The sequence below is a fragment of the Phycodurus eques genome, chromosome 9 (assembly GCF_024500275.1).
Source record: "Phycodurus eques isolate BA_2022a chromosome 9, UOR_Pequ_1.1, whole genome shotgun sequence".
Taxonomy (NCBI): Eukaryota; Metazoa; Chordata; class Actinopteri; order Syngnathiformes; family Syngnathidae; genus Phycodurus; species Phycodurus eques.
Genome location: NC_084533.1, coordinates 29,610,256 through 29,626,151, shown reverse-complemented (window position 1 = coordinate 29,626,151; position 15,896 = coordinate 29,610,256). Strand labels below are relative to the sequence as shown.

Genomic DNA, 15,896 nt, shown 5'->3' with positions numbered 1-15,896 from the left:
AAACCGGAAGCCAAAACACGAGAGAGAAACGACTACGCCAATTATTAGTCAAATTGAATTTATGACTGCAGAACTGACTTTTCAAAATGATGTCAAGAACGTTACCATGGGACAGTTATTGAAGTATTTTTACAACTCCAATTCCAATGAAGTTGGGACGTGGTGTTAAACATCAATAAAAACAGAATACAATGATTTGCAAATCATGTTCAACCTCTATTTAATTGAATACACTACAAAGACAAGATATTTCATGTTCAAACTGATAAACTTCATTGTTTTTAGCAAATAATCATTAACTTCCTCGTTCACGTCGCCGCGGATCTTCGTCCGCCGTGGGGGCGGAGCCTTCAGCCGCCATCTTTGAAAAGGAAACGCAGAGTTTTTGAGCCTCTTCAGATCCAAAGTCGAGACTCGCCCCAACGTTTGCCATTTTAATTGATGGTTTATCTTCGGTTATTTCTATTGTATTGCTTGATTTCTAGGATCGATAACCCCAATTCCAATGAAGTTGGGGCATTGTGTTAAACATCAATAAAAACAGAATACGTTGATTTGCACATCATGTTCAACCTATATTCAATTGAATACACTACAAAGACAAGATATTTCATGTTCAAACTGATAAACTTGATTGTTTTGAGCAAATAATCATGAACTTAGAATTTCATGGCTGCAACCCGTTCCCAAAAAGCTGGGACAGGCAGGGTCGTGTTCGCCACTGTGTTCCGTCACCTTTTCTTTCAACAACATTCAATAGACGTTTGGGAACTGAGGACACTCATTGTTGAAGCTTTGGAGGTGGAATTCTTTCCCATTCTTGCTGGATGTACAGCCTCAGCCGTTCAACAGTCCGGGGTCTCCGTTGTCGTATTTTAGGCTTCATAATGCGCCACGCATTTTCAATGGGAGACGGGTCCGGACCGCAGGCGGGGCAGTCTAGTACCCGCACTCTTTTACGACGAAGACACGCTGTTGTAACACGTGCAGAATGTGGTTTGGCATCGTCTCGCTGAAATAAGCAGGGGCGTCCGTGAAAAAGACGTCGCTTGGATGGCAGCATGTTTTCCAAAACTTGTATGTACCTTTCAGCATGAATGGTGCCTTCACAGATGTGTAAGTTACCCATGCCATTGACACTAACACAGCCCCATACCATCACAGATGCTGGCTTTTGAACTTTGCGTCCATAACAGTCCGGATGGTTCTTTTAATAATAATTAATAATAATTTAATAATTCTGCATACTGTTCAATTGCACAACATAATTATTACTCTCGTAATCGTTAATAAATGAAGGCTTCGATATTTGTTATTTTTAGCCGAGGAAAACACAGAGCCTCAAACTGAATGTGGGGACTATGACAGGAAAATCTCGGGGGTTGGTTGACATGATGATTAGGAGAAAGGTTGATATATTGTGTGTCCAGGAGAGCAGGTGGGAAGGCAGTACGGCTGGAAGTTTAGGGGCAGGGTTGAAATGATTTGACCATGGCGTAGATGGGAAGAGAAATGGAGTCGGGGTTATTTTAAAAGAAGAATTGGCTAAGAATGTCTTTGTCGGTGAAAAGAGTATCAGATCGAGTGATGAGGCTGAAACTTGAAATTGAGAGTGTTATGTATAATGTGATGAGTGGCTATGCCCCACAGGTACGATGGGACCTAGAGGTGAAAGAGGAATTCTGGAAGGAGCTGGACGAAGTAGTTCTGAGGATCCCAGACAGAGAGAGAGTCGTGATTGGTGGAGATTGTAATGGACATGTTGGTGAAGGAAACGGGGGTGATGAAGAAGTCGTGGGTAAGTACGGCATCCAGGAAAGGAGCTTGGAGGGACAGATGGTGGTAGACTTTGCAAAAAGAATGCAAATGGCTGTAGTGAACACTTTCTTCCAGAAGAGGTGAGAACATAGGGTGACCTACAAGAGCGGAGGTAGAAGCACGCAGGTGGTTCACATCTTGCGCAGACGATGTCATCTGAAGGAGGTTACCGACTGTAAGGTAGTGGTAGGGGAGAGTGTGGCTAGACGGCATAGGATGTAGGTGTGGAAGATGACTCTGGTGGTGGGGAGGAAGATTAGGAAGACAAAGGCAGAGACGAGAACCGTGCGGTGGAAGCTGAGACGGGACGAGTGTTGTGCGGCTTTTCGGGAAGAGGTGAGACGGGCTCTCGGTGGACGGGAGGAGCTTCCGGAAGACTGGACCGCTGCAGCCGAGGTGATCAGAGAGACATGCAGGAGAGTACTTGGTGTATCTCCTGGCAGGAAAGGAGAGGAGGAGACCTGGTGGTGGAACCTCAAAGTACAGAAAATCATACAAGGATAAAGGTTAGCTAAGAAGAAGTGGGACACTGAGAGGACCGAGGAGAGGAGAAGACAGACAGAGGGATAGAGATGGAAATGTGTTGACTGGTGCCAGCAGTGTGCTAAGCTAGATGGAAAGAATACTTTGAGGAGTTGATGAATGAGGAAAATGAGAGAGAAGGGAGAGTAGAAGAGGCAAGTGTGGTGGACCAGGAAGTGGCAATGATTAGTCAGTGGGAAGTTAGAAAGGCATTAAAGAGGATGCAAAATGGAAAGGCGGTTGGTCCTGATGACATTCCTGTGGAGTTTTGGAAGCATGTAGGAGAGGTGGCTGTGGAGTTTCTGACCAGCTGGTTCAATAGAATTCTAGTGTGTGAGAAGATGCCTGAGGAATGGAGGAAAAGTGTGCTGGTGCCCATTTTTAAGAACAAGGATACTGTGCAGAGCTGTGGCAACTATAGAGGAATAAAGTGGATGAGCCACACAATGAAGTTATGGGAAAGAGTCGTGGAGGCTAGACTCAGGAAAGAAGTGAGTATTTGCTAGCAACCGTATGGTTTCATGCCTAGAAAGAGTACCACAGATGCATTATTTGATGATACAGAGAAGGTCGGAAGGAGCGACATTGTGTCTTTGTGGATCTAGAGAAAGCCTATGACAGAGTACCCAGAGAGGAGCTGTGATACTGCATGCGGAAGTCTGGAGTGGCAGAGAAGTATATCAGAATAATACAGGACATTTATGAGGGCAGCAGAACAGTGTGCAGGAGGTGTGACAGAGTCTCTGCTCGGATTAAGGGCAAAGTTTATAAAACAGTGGTGAGGCCAGCCATGATGGACGGATTAGAGATAGCGGCACTGAAGAGACGATAGGAAGCAGAGCAAAATGAAGACGTTGAGCTTCTCTGGAGGACTGAGCAGCTTGGATAAAAATTTGAAATCACAAGAGGGACAGCCAAGGTTTGATGTTTTGGAGAGAAAGTTCGAGAGAGCAGACTTGGATGGTTTGGACACGTCCAGAGGAGAAATACTGAGTATATTGGTAGCAGGATGATGAGGATGGAGCGGCCAGGCAAGTGAGCGAGAGGAAGACCAAAGAGAAGGTTGATGGATGTCGTGAGGGAAGACATGAGGGCAGTTGGTGTTGGAGAGGAGGATGCAGGAGATGGGCTGACATGGAAAAGGATGACGCGCTGTGGTGACGCCTAAAGGGACGAGCCCAAAGGAAAAGAAGAAGATAATTACTCGGGAGGGCGGCAGCATCTGCCTCACAGTTGTGAGGCTGCAAGTTCAAATCGGACCTCGCCTGTGTGGAGTTTGCATGTTCTCTCCGTGCCTGCGTGGCTTTACTCCGGTTTCCGGTACTCCGGTTTCCTCCCACGTCCAAAAAACATGCATGTGAGGTTAATTGAAGACTCTAAATTGTCCGTAGGTGTGAATGCGAGTGCGAATGGTTGTTTGTCTATGTGCTCTGCCAATGGCTGGCGACCAGTTCATGGTGTACCTCGCCTCTCCCCCGAAAATAGCTGGCATAGGCTCCAGCACGCCCGCGTGAGGAGAAGCGGTACAGAAGATGAATGAATGATTGAATATTACTCCGGACGTGAGCGCCTCACCGGCAAGTCGACCGCGCACCCACGGTCGTCCGGCAGGTCTCTGGACGGGACGAAGCATTCCGACTCCTCCTCCTCGTCCAGCATCTCCTGGAAGCACCTCTCCATGAAGTCCTCCTCCCACAACTCCTCCTCCACCTACGGGCCCCGTCACCCGCAGCCAATCAGCACGCCCGCTCGCCTCGTCGTGACCTCGCCGTGACCTCACCTGCCTGTCGAACTCCTCCTCGTGCTCCATCCACACGTACTCGGCGAACGGGTCGGAATCCCGTGCGTCGCTTCGGTCGCTCGGGGCTGTGTCGGCGGCGAGCGTCACGTGACTTAGTCTCGGGTCTTTCATGGCCACGCACCTGACACAAGTAAACACAAAATGCAGTTTTTAAATCAAGGTTCTTACTACTTAGGGAGAATTCACCCCCCCCCCCCCCCCCCCCCCCCAAAGCTACATAGCCCTGTACAAAAACCACAACAACTGTCTTCAAGCGTTTGCCATCACTTGCAATGAGTCTCTGACAGCGCAGTGGAGGAATTTTGGCCCACTCATCTTTGCAGAATTGTTGTCATTCTGCCACATTGGAGGGTTTTCCAGCATGAATTGCCTTTTTAAGCTCATGCCACAGCATCTCAATAGGGTTTAGGTCAGGACTTTGACTACGCCACTCCGGAGTCTTCATTTTGTTTTTCTTCAGCATTCAGAGGTGGACTTGCTGGTGTGTTTTGGATCATTGTCCCGCTGCAGAACCAAAGTTCGTTTCAGCTTGAGGTCACGAACAGATGGCCGGACATTCTCCCTCAGGATTTTTTGGTAGACTGCAGAACTCAGGGTTCCATGTATCACAGCAAGTCTTCCAGGTCCTGAAGCAGCAAAACAGCCCCAGACCATCATGCGACCACAACCATATTTTAATGTTGCTCAGCATTGGTTTTCATCTTGGAACTCCTCCATGCTGGCCATTTTTGCCCAATCTCTTGTGGAGTCATGAACACTGACCTTAAGTGAGGCAAGTGAGGCCTGCAGTTCTTTGGATGTCGTTGTAGGGTCTTTTGGGACCTCTTGGATTAGTCGTCACAGCGCTCTTGGGGTAATGTTGGTCAACCCGCCACTCCTGGGAAGGTTCACCACTGTTCTATGTTTTCCCCATTTGTGGATAATGGATCTCACTGTGGTTCACTGGAGTCCCAAAGCTTTAGAAATGACTTTATAACCTTTTCCATACTGATAGAAAGTAATTGGGATCTTTCTCATTTGTTTCTGAATTTAAATAAATAAATAAACTCTTTAACTACTAGAGACGTTGGAAGGGTGTACATCATTCACGAGTGTCAAACTCATTTTTGTCGCAGGCCACCTCGTAGTCATAGTTGCTTCTCCGAATCGTGATTAATGCATTCTGGTTGTCGTTCGTCCATGTCGCTGCTGTTGTTTCTGATCACAATCAAGCGATCCAAAACTCTCTACTGACGTCATTTTTAAATCGAGTCGACATCCGCGAAGTTGAAAACAAGTGCTAAAGGAGTAAAAGTATAAATATGTTCACCAATGTAGCGCGTAAAAGTTTGAAGTGGTAACACAAATCAATACTCACGTAGAAACCACCAAATGTGCTTTAGGTAGAGTACCCAAGTATTTGTAACCTCTACTTGCCACCACGGCTAATCGTTAGCAGCACGACAAACGTCGGCGTGTGACGTCACCGCGTCGATAACAATGTCAGTGCGATCCAAATGTACTTTTTTGAACACAAAGAACGGACTTCGCTGGCATAGACTTACCACAAACGTTTTTTTTCTTGGTTTTGCCCCAGACTGTAATGGCCGCCAGGCTTCTGTTTGTTTACCAGTTGACGCCACGCGTTGCTCGCTTGCGATTGGCTGAAATCCCGACGGCCAGTGACGTCATTTGCACATTATGAATTCGAGTCGAAACTCGACAATCCATGAGTAGATTTTTAACTCTTAAAAATAGGGCTTCAAACTGTTAGTTCATGCTCCTCATCCTCATTGTTTTAATTTAAAATCCCCTTAGGTCCTATTTTGTATTTTCAATAAAGATTGTTAAAAAAAAATCCCTGATAAATTTTAGGCAGATGCCAGAGTAGCAGCTGCTCCATTTGCACACTCACTGAGGAGTATCTGCAACATTTGCACAATCAACATTCAAGCGCGTAGTACGATAGTATGGGACAATGTTGATTGTGCAAATGTTTCAGATACTCCTCAGTCAGTGTGCAAATGCACGAGTAATGTACAATTGGCCCGACAGAAAGGTGACAACAAACTCAAGACAAAAAGACAAAAAATTGCCAGCATATTGCAATGATTCTGATTCTGATAGGCAGGACACGCCCTGATGCAATACAATTGGCTGTCTTTTTCCGACAGGATGCAGTACCCAATCATATTGCAACAGTGCGTGACCTTCAACCAATCATATTGCAGCGCAGGCGCGCCCTCCCGAAAACGCGACGAGAGGCGATGACATCTCGCGATAGTTGAGCGGACGCCTTCGCACAATCCGCAACTCTTCGACAAGTAGACAAGACAAAGACAAGGTAGGAACCTCAAACGTACATTTCATACTTTGTAATTAAACCGGTTCACAGTTATCTATTTGCACTGACTTTCTAGCTTTGTTTTTATTCAAGCGGATTCATGCAAGTAGCCGCGCGCGTTGGCTTTCGTAAACAACAGCCGTTTTTCTACGAGCTAAGGTTGACGTTAGCTAAAGGCTAACGTTAGGCTAACGTTAGCCGCGGCGACGCTCGACGCCACAAATGAGTATTTTATTGAATTAATTTTTTTAAGGGAATTTTTATGATTCATACATACATTATTTTGCTGTTGTAAATGGCAGTGAATGCTTGTTCGCATCTTAGATGAACGAATGTAAAGTGCGTACTTTTCGGCGAGCTAGTGCGTTAGCCTTAGCGCGTTGTTAGCACGTCTGCAACACATTAGCACATGTAGCTGTTAGCACGTCTTCTTCCATGTTAGAGCATGTGGGTTGAAACTTGAAGTGGTCCAATGTGGTTAGGCGAATTGAGCTTCTGACTATTCATTATTGAAAGGGCTTGGTATTGTGAAGAACCTTTCGATTCGATTATTTAGGTGGTGATTCGATATTAATTTAAATACTTTGATGTTGATTTAGTAAGAAGTAGCCATACTCAAAAGGTTTATTTTCATGCACGTGATCTCACATTTTTCAGCAATCAAACATCGGAATTATTTTTTTTGCACAATATCTTGCTTGTGCATATGGAGTACAAAACTAAAGAACATGACAATTGTGTACAAACATTGGAAAAGTAAATTGCATGTAAACCTAATAGTTCTTTCCTCTTGGAAATTGTGAAGAAAAAACATTCTTGCCTTTCACAACTTAAAAAAAAAAACCTTCCTTTTGTCTATTTCTCATGTTCCGGAATGACAACATGAATCCAAATTGATCCCAAACGTCAGATTTCAAAGTTGCAGCCGCCGACTTCACGCTGCTACTTTTTGCTTTGGGCACCATTTTCTTGTTTCTGGTCAACCGCAAAGCGCCCCCCACTGGCCAGGAAGTGGATCGATTCAGAGTATTTGCTGAATTGATATTGAATTGGAGGTGGCACGGTGCACGACTGGTTAGCACATCTGCCTCACAGTTCTGAGGTTGCGGGTTCAAATCTGGCCTCGCCTGTGTGGAGTTTGCATGTTCTCCCTGTGCCTGCGTGGCTTTTTTCCGGGTACTGCGGTTTCCTCCCGTATTCGAAAAACATGCATGCTCGGTTCATTGAAGACTCTAAATTGCCCGTAGGTGTGAGTGCGATTGGCGACCAGTTCAGGATGTACCCAAGCCTGTCGCCCAGAGTCAGTACGCCGCAACCCTAGTGGGGATAAGCGGTACAGGAAATGAATGAATCAATGAATGATATTGAATTGGACACGGGCTTGCGATGCATCGATAAATCAATATTTTTTTTTACCCACCCCTAATTATTGACGATGAGGATGTTCTTGCTATACTGAAGCAGTTCTCTGACCACGTGACTTTCCTGTTCTACTTCGAGCTTCCTGCTTTGTGTCCGCAGAGGATGTTTTTATTCCTGTTTTCCTCCTCGTGGTCTTGGTGGACACGAAGACCACAATGTCTGCTTGTCCTTCACTGTCTTTCAGGATTCTGCTTGCCTCTTTGCTCCAGACTTGACTTTGCGTGGATCCTTCCGGACGCCTCTTGAACTTTTTTGTCATTGTCCTCTTTGACCTGCGATGGACGGCGCTCCAAAAGGCTTCGCGGCGGGGCGTGGCCTCCTAGCCGCCGCCGACACCTTGAACTTCAACGTGAACGAGCAGCGGCCCATCCGGCAAATGGGGGGCGGGGTTTCGGGGGGTGGCGGCGTGGAGGAGCAGGAGAGCGGCTCACGCGTGCCCCGTGGTGGCGGCCATCTGGGCGGCACCATGAAGCTGTTTGCCAGCTTGGGGCTGTCACCCTCCGATCTGGACGCTCTGGCTCAGATCCCTGAGGAGGACATCAGCGTGGAGACGCTCCCGCAGATCCTCATGCAGCTCAAGAACCGCAAGGCGGGGCGGGGGCCCTCCTCCGCGCCCCCCGACGAGGCCTACCGGGGCGGCGGGGGCCGGATGGGCGCCGCCTCTTTCGGCATGGGTTCTGGCTCGTCAGACTTCGGATTCGCTTCCCCGCAGGGGGCCTCCCTCGGCCGCGGAATGCGCTTGAATTTCGGCGGTGGTGGCGGGAGCAGAGAGAGGTCATACTCTGAACTTTCGCTCCGCGATTCCTACGGCGGTCCGCAGGGGGCGTTGCTCTCCCAACCTGCCTTCACGCAGCCGCGCAGGAAAGGCTCTCCGTCGCAGGGAAAGGTCCAAGACTTTTTGGGAGCCCCGCCCCCCAGGTTCCCACACGTGTGCTCTCTTTGTGACTTTGACGTGCATTCCAACATGGTGAGTAAAGCCACGCCTCCTCGCCGCCATCTTAATCACACGGGACCGCCCAGTCGCCCGTCCTCCATTTTGTCTTCTTGCCGTCAAGGATGCTCTCCTTGTTGATCTTTCACACGTAACGATAAAGTACACTTTGGACACACAAATATTACCCACATACACGGCCGGGAACATTTGTGGAGTGGTTACTGGAGCGACACGAGTTTTTGCTGATTTTTGTGTGTGTGTGTGTGTGTAGGAGTGGACCCAACACACAAATGGACTTCGACATGCTGAGAACAGGCGTGTGCTGCTCAACATGTAAGTGATACATGCACACACACTAGCAATGTGACAAGTGGTTGCAGTCTTTGTGGAACTTTCTATAAAAGATGGAACAAGCACTTCAAATAACTCTAAAATCCTAAGTAACTGCATTTGCAATCACTCACTAATTCCTTATTCCCTAATTATTTCAAAAGGATTTTTGGTGGGCATTTTAGAGAACAATCTAGGGCTATAATTTGAAGTGGTTGTTCCAAGCTCACTCAGCATTTTTAAACTTTGTATTCTCCCCCCCACTATTTTTGGGGAATCTTGTCACATTGCTACACACGCACGGTTGTCTGCTTTGGGTTGAATATCTCCATCTCCTTGTGGTGACCTCGCAGGTACCCCGAGTGGGATCCCAGTGGGGCTCCAGGAAGAAGGTACCACATGAACGTACATCACGTTTTTGTAACCTCATCGTGTTATGACATCATGTTTGTGTCGTCTGCGTTACAGCGGCGCCATGGAGTCCACCAACCTGTCAGCGGGGCTGCTGGGACCTGCCCCGTCGGCGCCTGGCCCGGGGGCCAGGATGCTGTCCAGTTGGGGTGAGACTCGTCTCCTCATGAGCATACGTCAGATGATGGTGTCATGTCACGTCTGATGGAGCCCAATGTTGCTTTTGTGTGTGTCAGGACCTGGACCGGGATTGGGTCTCGGCATGTCAGGGCAGAACCGCTCAGGATCAAACGTGGTCAGTGTGTTTCTTTGTGTGTGTGTGTGTTGGTTATTAAGCGTTATGAGAGCTTACTGTATGTCCAAAATGTTAGTGCTTTCTCATGGGTTTGAAGGTCTATTTATTCCTGAGGCCAAACTAGAAGCTGGTGATGAGAAAGTTGTGCTTTCCACAGATGAGGAGCAGGGTGGTGGTGGTGAAATATGACAGGAGGCCGCTCAGCAACAAGACTTTGTTCGCCTTCGCCGAACCTTTTGGTCGTCTGCAGGAGCACCTGGTCCTCAAGACAAAAGTACGCTTTCAAGCTCACCTTACCTGTACGCGGCGCTAGTTTCTGCAATCACATGAACACGGGTGGCGCTCTTGTCTGGTTGTCTGCTTCCGCAGGCATTTCTGGAGATGGAGACTCACGAAGAGGCGCTGGACATGGTGAACTTCTACGAGCGCAAGCCGGCCACGCTCTACGGGAAGCCCATCACCTTCTACCTGTCCAAGAGGTTGATGGTCATCCAGGTGACGCTTCCTTCCCCGCGACACGCCCGCTCCTGTCTCACAGTCTTAACACGTCAACGTTTGTGGCCGCCCTCTGCAGAAGGATGAGCGGTCGTCGGACCGTCCGCCCTGGCCTCCCAGAACGGACGGTCCAGGTCGCAGAAGTCAGGTGGTCTTCTTCTCCAACCTACCCAGAGAAGTTGGCAAGAAGGAAGAGCTGCTGACCATCGCTGCTCGCTTTGGCGTGGTGGAGAAACATCTCTTCTTGACAGACCAGGTGAAGACGCAATGCGACACACACACACACACACACACACACTCTGTAGCTTACTTGCAAACAAGTTACATTCAGGGCGGCTGTTTACCTCTAGCAGTGTTTCTAATTTGTTCTTCTGCAAATGTTCTATTGTTACTTCTATTCGTTAGCACCTTCTCACTTCCACCAACCCCCTTTTTTATTGCAAACTTGTCAATAGTCTCAGTAGTGTATGGTTTTCTTAATACAAAAACATATTTTAATAATAGTGAGAGACGGGCGGCCAACTTTAGGATTTTCAAAGGGTCTAAAGACAAAGCGGACGAGGTGCTATTAGTGTTAAAATGTTTATGAGAGAGAAAATTTTTGTTTTATCTTTGCTATCAAACATCTAAATTTCTACAAAAGAGGCGGGGCGTGTGTACGGAGAGTCCTTATTGGACGCTTATCATCGACAGGGTGGTGTGTGCACTGTCTCCCGCTCTCCCAAAAAATAAAAAAATGAAGCGCGACCCAGTACCAAATGGCCGATCCCCGGTGGTTGGGGACCACTGCTTTAGGGCTCAATAAGCAAATCTGATGATATGCAGCACTCAGCTGTAGTAAAATCGTCTGATTTTTTTAAATCACTACAGGGGCACAGGGAGGTCAACCTCATTCTTGTGGTAATCAGATGCTTGGTCAGCCAGGGTTTCTTCAACTTCAGAGTAGGCCTTTGGAAAAATTATTTATTTTTTTAAGTCGAGAATGTTGTTAAGTAGGGTAGTGTCTACTTGATCCTCAGCTTCAGTAGCAACATGAAAAGTGGCTGACACCTTTGTGGAATTTTGCAAAAAAATAAAATAAAATGGGATGAGCGCTTCAAATGTGTCTAAAATCCTCAAAATAAACCCAAAAACTGTTGATTGCTGAAGTACATGCAGCAATCTTCCGCCCACACTGCTCTTCTCACCAACAATGTTCCATTAGCGCTATTTCGGTTGTGTTTTGTAGGGCAAATGATGGCGTTTTTGACGCGCTGACATCTCAGAATTTCGGCCCATACGAGTGATTGCTGAATATTTTTACCTGAAACTTGTCAGCCAAACGGAGGAGGGATCCCCTGAGTAGCAGATGAAATGAGATGTTTGAGGACATATATGATGTGAAATAATTAAATTTTACTGGTTTCTTTAATTTGAAGGTTTTTTTTATCAGGTTGTAGGTGATATCACACAAAATCTTAACCCAAAAAAGATTTTTTTTCTGACAAAAACAAAATTTCTCTGGAACGCATCATCCGATTTTCTAAGTTCTTGCTGCGTTGTACTCGGCTTTTAGTGGCAGTCAGCATTTTGACACTGTCATTTTTTCGGCAAATCCTGTCACGTTACTACTTTCCGATCCACACCAGTATCACTAATGCTGCTGTCTTCAACAGGCGTTCATCCAGTTGGGAACATTTGAAGACGCCGAGATGATGGTCAAGTACTATACTGTCAATCCACTCACAATCAAAGGACGAGCTGTCCGCCTCAACATCTGCACCAAGTACAAGACCCTCAAGTGAGTCTTTTTGCCATTTCTCAACACAACAACGCTGGAACTGCATACAGCGTCACCACCTTCTTCTTCATGTGTGATTTAATCAGCATCGACCGCAGACACAAGGAACCGGTCGGAGGAGGAAGCAGTCGGAGGGCTGGAACCCAGAGAAGACCATCCCGGTCTCTATCCCGGTCGCCTTCCAGGAGCAGAGACGAGGAGAACGGAGCCAAATCGGCTTCGGAGGATGAAGAAGAGGTGGCGGGTGTGGTCGAGGGGGAGGGGGAGGACCTTCAGAGCGAGTCAGGTGTGGATGGGGAGGAAAAACCAAGCGAGACGCCTGCAGAGACCGAGGAGACTGACGGAGGGGATGGCGGCATTCAGAAGGTGGTGACTGCTCCGAAACCGAAGAACATTGTGGCCTTGTGTAGGAGCCTTCTGAATATGACAACTTCTTCACAGGCGCCTGAAGAACACGTAGATGACGTCACGAAGGATGACATGTCTGACGAGACACCTGGCGATGATGGCAGCGCGGTTGAGAAGGGGGTGGAGTCGGAGGAGCAGCGAACAGAAGCAGGAAGTGGTGTCGAGCAGGCAACGGAGGAGGTAACTTCCCTGCTGAGATGTGTTTTGGAATTAAATTGGGAAACAATCTTTTCTTTTGTAATTTTAATTAAATCTTTGCAAACAGAGACAGTCCAGCGGTTACAGTTGCTTCGCGCTTCTCCCCGTCTATCAAGAACACGGAAGAGCAACGCACAGTTAAACTAAAATGGGAGGGAGATGAGGAAAGAAGAAAGAGACCTATTGACACAGTTACCTTGTCCTTGAGAGAAAAGGGAGGCCGGTAGAGCCACTAAGAGGGAGAAAAAAAACAATTAAGCTCCTAGGTACATTAAAAAAGTCACTCAAGAACAACGAACTATTGAAGTAATAAAAATCACACAGAAACTATGGAATAATATAATAAAAGAATATAGACTATATTTTGTCATAACAAATGACACCGTGATGACGCGCGAGTTCAGCACTAAAGGTTGTCTTCCGGTCAGGATGACAGCTTCCTAGAGAACATGGAGAACATGGAAGACTTTGTGACGCTGGACGAGCTCCCTGATGATGACGAGAAAGAGGCTGAAGATGTGGGACAGTCCGGCGGCACCGGTAAGTCATTGGGATCGTTTGCGTTCACACGATGATCACATGATGACGATGCTCAGGCTTTCTTCTTCTCTGCAGACACATCCAGGAAGGGGGTATGTATCGGCGCGACTGTCAAGTGACCAATGAGTCATGTGTCTGAATCGGAGGACAGGAAGTGACGTGTTAGCTTTTCCTCCCGTCAGGGCCTGCGGGTGGTCAACATCCTGGGCTTCAGACGAGGGTACAAATTCCTGGACGAGCTGCTGGGACTGGCGACGCCCTTCGGGAAGGTGGTAAAGCATCTGGTCCTGGACTGGAGGCCGGAGGTAGTACGCCGCTGAGTCTCAGGCTTACAGTTGGCGGTGACACTTAGGACTGACGCACTCTCGTTTCTCATTTCCTCTCAGGCGTTCCTTCAGTTCGCCACTGAAGAAGAAGCGAGGGCGATGGCCAAGTTCTACAACGGGAACGTCATGCCGTCTGTGTGCGGGCGTCCAGTGAGGGTCAACCACTCTTTGACCTACCCGACCATCCAGGTGAGGGCTGCCTCGTCCACACGCGGCGTGCCAACTGGGGAGCATTCAGTTGACCACTCTCACTTCCTGTCGTTGCAGTGCGGCGCCAGCAGGGTGGTGTACGTGGGCCAGCTGCCCAACAGCAAATATGAAGATGAGGACGTCCTCAAACTGGCCGAACCCTTCGGCAAAGTCAAAAAGTACTTCCTGAACCCCATCAAGAGGGAGGTACGCAGCTCGCCCGAGGGTCTTTCTATGGATAGTCGCACCAAGGGTGTGGAACAATATTTGGTTTTGTGTGTGCGCAGTGTTTCCTGGAAATGGAGAAGGCGGAGGCAGCGGATGAAATGGCCCAAACCTACAAAACCAACCAAGCAAAGTTGAACGGTAGACGTCTTCTAATCTACGTCAGCAGGAAGTACACGCAGCTCAAGTATGGGTGAGCTCCTCCTTCTCCTTGTTCTCTGTGACCACCAAAAAAATTCTCAAAAGTCACTTGCCAGTGTCCATGCTTCCTGTTTGTTCTTGCGTCATGCTTCCACCCGGTGTGTGTGCGTGCAGACATAGTTGTCCCAGCGCCACCACCAAGAGGGGGCCGAGCAGCTCGCCTCCAAAGTCCTCCAAACCCTCTGAAGAACCTCCAGCCAAGAAAACCAAGGAGGAAGAGGAACGCAAAAAAGAGGAGGAGAAGAAACCCCAGGAAGAAGAGGAGCCAAAAGAACTCAAATCCCAGGAGGAAGAAGAGCAGCAGAAGGCCCAGGACGAAGAAGAGCTCAAAGAGGAAGAGGAGAAACCTGAAGAGGAGCTTGAAGCGGACCAGAAGAAACGTCAAGAAGAAGAGGAGCAAATGGAATCTCAGGAGCAAGAGGATGTGCTGAGCTCACATCAGAAGACGGAAGTGGACACTACGGCAAACATTCCTGATTTTCCAGATCAGAAACAAAACAGCAGCCTGGAAGTGAGTTTTGTTCAGTTCTGTGCATTGTTGGGCTTTTTAGTGTCCGGCGATGATTTGGTTTGTTTTGACGCAGCTGACAGAGGAGGAGCCGGTTGTCGCCATGGAGACATCAGCCCATCAGAACAAAGAGAGCGCCCCCCCGGCCTCTGAGACGAAAACCAGCGCAGCGTCTCTGCCGCTTCTGCCGTTCGATCCCGAAAAAGCCATCGGTGAGCGGGCGGTGGCCGAGCCTTCCTGGTACCGAGCCGCTTGTACTGAATGTTGTGCTGACCTTTGTGCAGGTGTGGAACACATCAAGCTGGGTTACTACTGCCGAGTTTGTCTCCTTTTCTACTCCAACGAGGACATGGCCAAGAAGACGCACTGCAGCAGCCAGACTCACTACGACAAGCTGCAGGTGAGGCTGCGCCCACACTGCGTATTGTGTAGGGACTGACCGATTATGGATTTTTTTTTTTTAGGCCGATTCAGATATTTGGCAGAAAAACATTCAGATAACGGATACATTTAAAAAAAGATCTAAAGTGGAACCTCGATTTAATGGACTAATTGGGGAGTGTGGTCGTCCATTGCAGTCGTTTGGTAAATTGAAGCCCTTTTTTTTTTTTGCCTAAAAACACCATGTACAGTACATGTCATCTTTGACAGTTGCTTTTGAATATATTAAACAGATATTTTGTGTGTGCATTTGTTATGCTGATTGTTTATAGTTTCACGCATTGTTGCTGTGCAGTTTTATTCTGTATTTGTTAGTTTGTTTGAATGTTGTCGTCGTAGTTGTAAAAAAAAAAAGAAAATAATAATAATAATCAGCCGATACAATTTATCGTCTGCCCGATTAATTGGTCGGGCCCAAGTACTGTGCCACTAGAATGGCCAAAATGTCACTGTGATGACGTTTGTCTTTTCAGAAACATCTGGAGAAGGAACAAGGCAAAGCGGAGAAGAAGCGAGCAAAGAAGACGAGCGCGTGACCACCTTTTGGCCAGCGGCCACCAAGACCTTTTCTTTTTCTTTAGCTGCTAACCTTTAACAATAGACAAATGGACCGCGCTTCACACATTAGCTAGTTGTCATGTGACATAGCTCTCATCGAGTCAGTTTCCATAGTGTGGGTGGACTTAAGTTGGCATGTTTGTTTTAAGAAATAAATGTTTTACACATTTC

The 15,896-nt window shown here is 47.6% G+C and overlaps 3 protein-coding genes across 4 annotated transcripts in view; 1 reads left to right on the top strand and 2 right to left on the bottom strand.

The window, feature by feature from the left end:
- LOC133407585 (polyadenylate-binding protein-interacting protein 2-like) overlaps positions 1–5,790 on the bottom strand; it is a 6,494-nt gene extending 704 nt beyond the window's left edge. The window contains exons 1-3 of the mRNA XM_061685633.1: positions 5,686–5,790; positions 4,121–4,262; positions 3,916–4,050 (exon numbers count right to left, since the gene is read on the bottom strand). Coding sequence (XP_061541617.1) covers positions 3,916–4,050; positions 4,121–4,252 — 267 coding nt within the window. The 5' untranslated portion in view covers positions 4,253–4,262; positions 5,686–5,790. The remainder of the gene's footprint in view (positions 1–3,915; positions 4,051–4,120; positions 4,263–5,685) is intronic.
- Positions 1,021–3,909, bottom strand: LOC133407584 (uncharacterized). The gene is made up of 2 exons (XM_061685632.1): positions 3,545–3,909; positions 1,021–2,292 (listed from the first exon to the last, which is right to left on the bottom strand). The coding sequence occupies exons 1-2, from the start codon at positions 3,560–3,562 to the stop codon at positions 1,663–1,665; spliced, it is 648 nt and encodes a 215-aa protein (XP_061541616.1). The 5' UTR covers positions 3,563–3,909; the 3' UTR covers positions 1,021–1,662.
- Positions 5,791–6,405: 615 nt separating the features above from the next.
- matr3l1.2 (matrin 3-like 1.2) lies at positions 6,406–15,895 on the top strand. 2 transcript variants are annotated; one of them, XM_061685165.1, is made up of 22 exons: positions 6,406–6,464; positions 8,071–8,853; positions 9,092–9,153; positions 9,504–9,542; positions 9,619–9,710; positions 9,798–9,856; positions 10,014–10,130; positions 10,226–10,351; positions 10,431–10,607; positions 12,007–12,131; positions 12,218–12,497; positions 12,573–12,719; positions 13,166–13,277; positions 13,353–13,369; positions 13,460–13,582; positions 13,664–13,792; positions 13,871–13,999; positions 14,080–14,210; positions 14,333–14,729; positions 14,803–14,938; positions 15,011–15,126; positions 15,641–15,895. In XM_061685165.1, the coding sequence occupies exons 2-22, from the start codon at positions 8,164–8,166 to the stop codon at positions 15,701–15,703; spliced, it is 3,267 nt and encodes a 1,088-aa protein (XP_061541149.1). In that variant the 5' UTR covers positions 6,406–6,464; positions 8,071–8,163; the 3' UTR covers positions 15,704–15,895. The 2 variants fall into 2 exon arrangements, with proteins under 2 accessions (XP_061541149.1, XP_061541148.1); XM_061685164.1 differs by having other exon boundaries at positions 13,664–13,999.
- The last annotated feature ends 1 nt before the right edge of the window (position 15,896 follows it).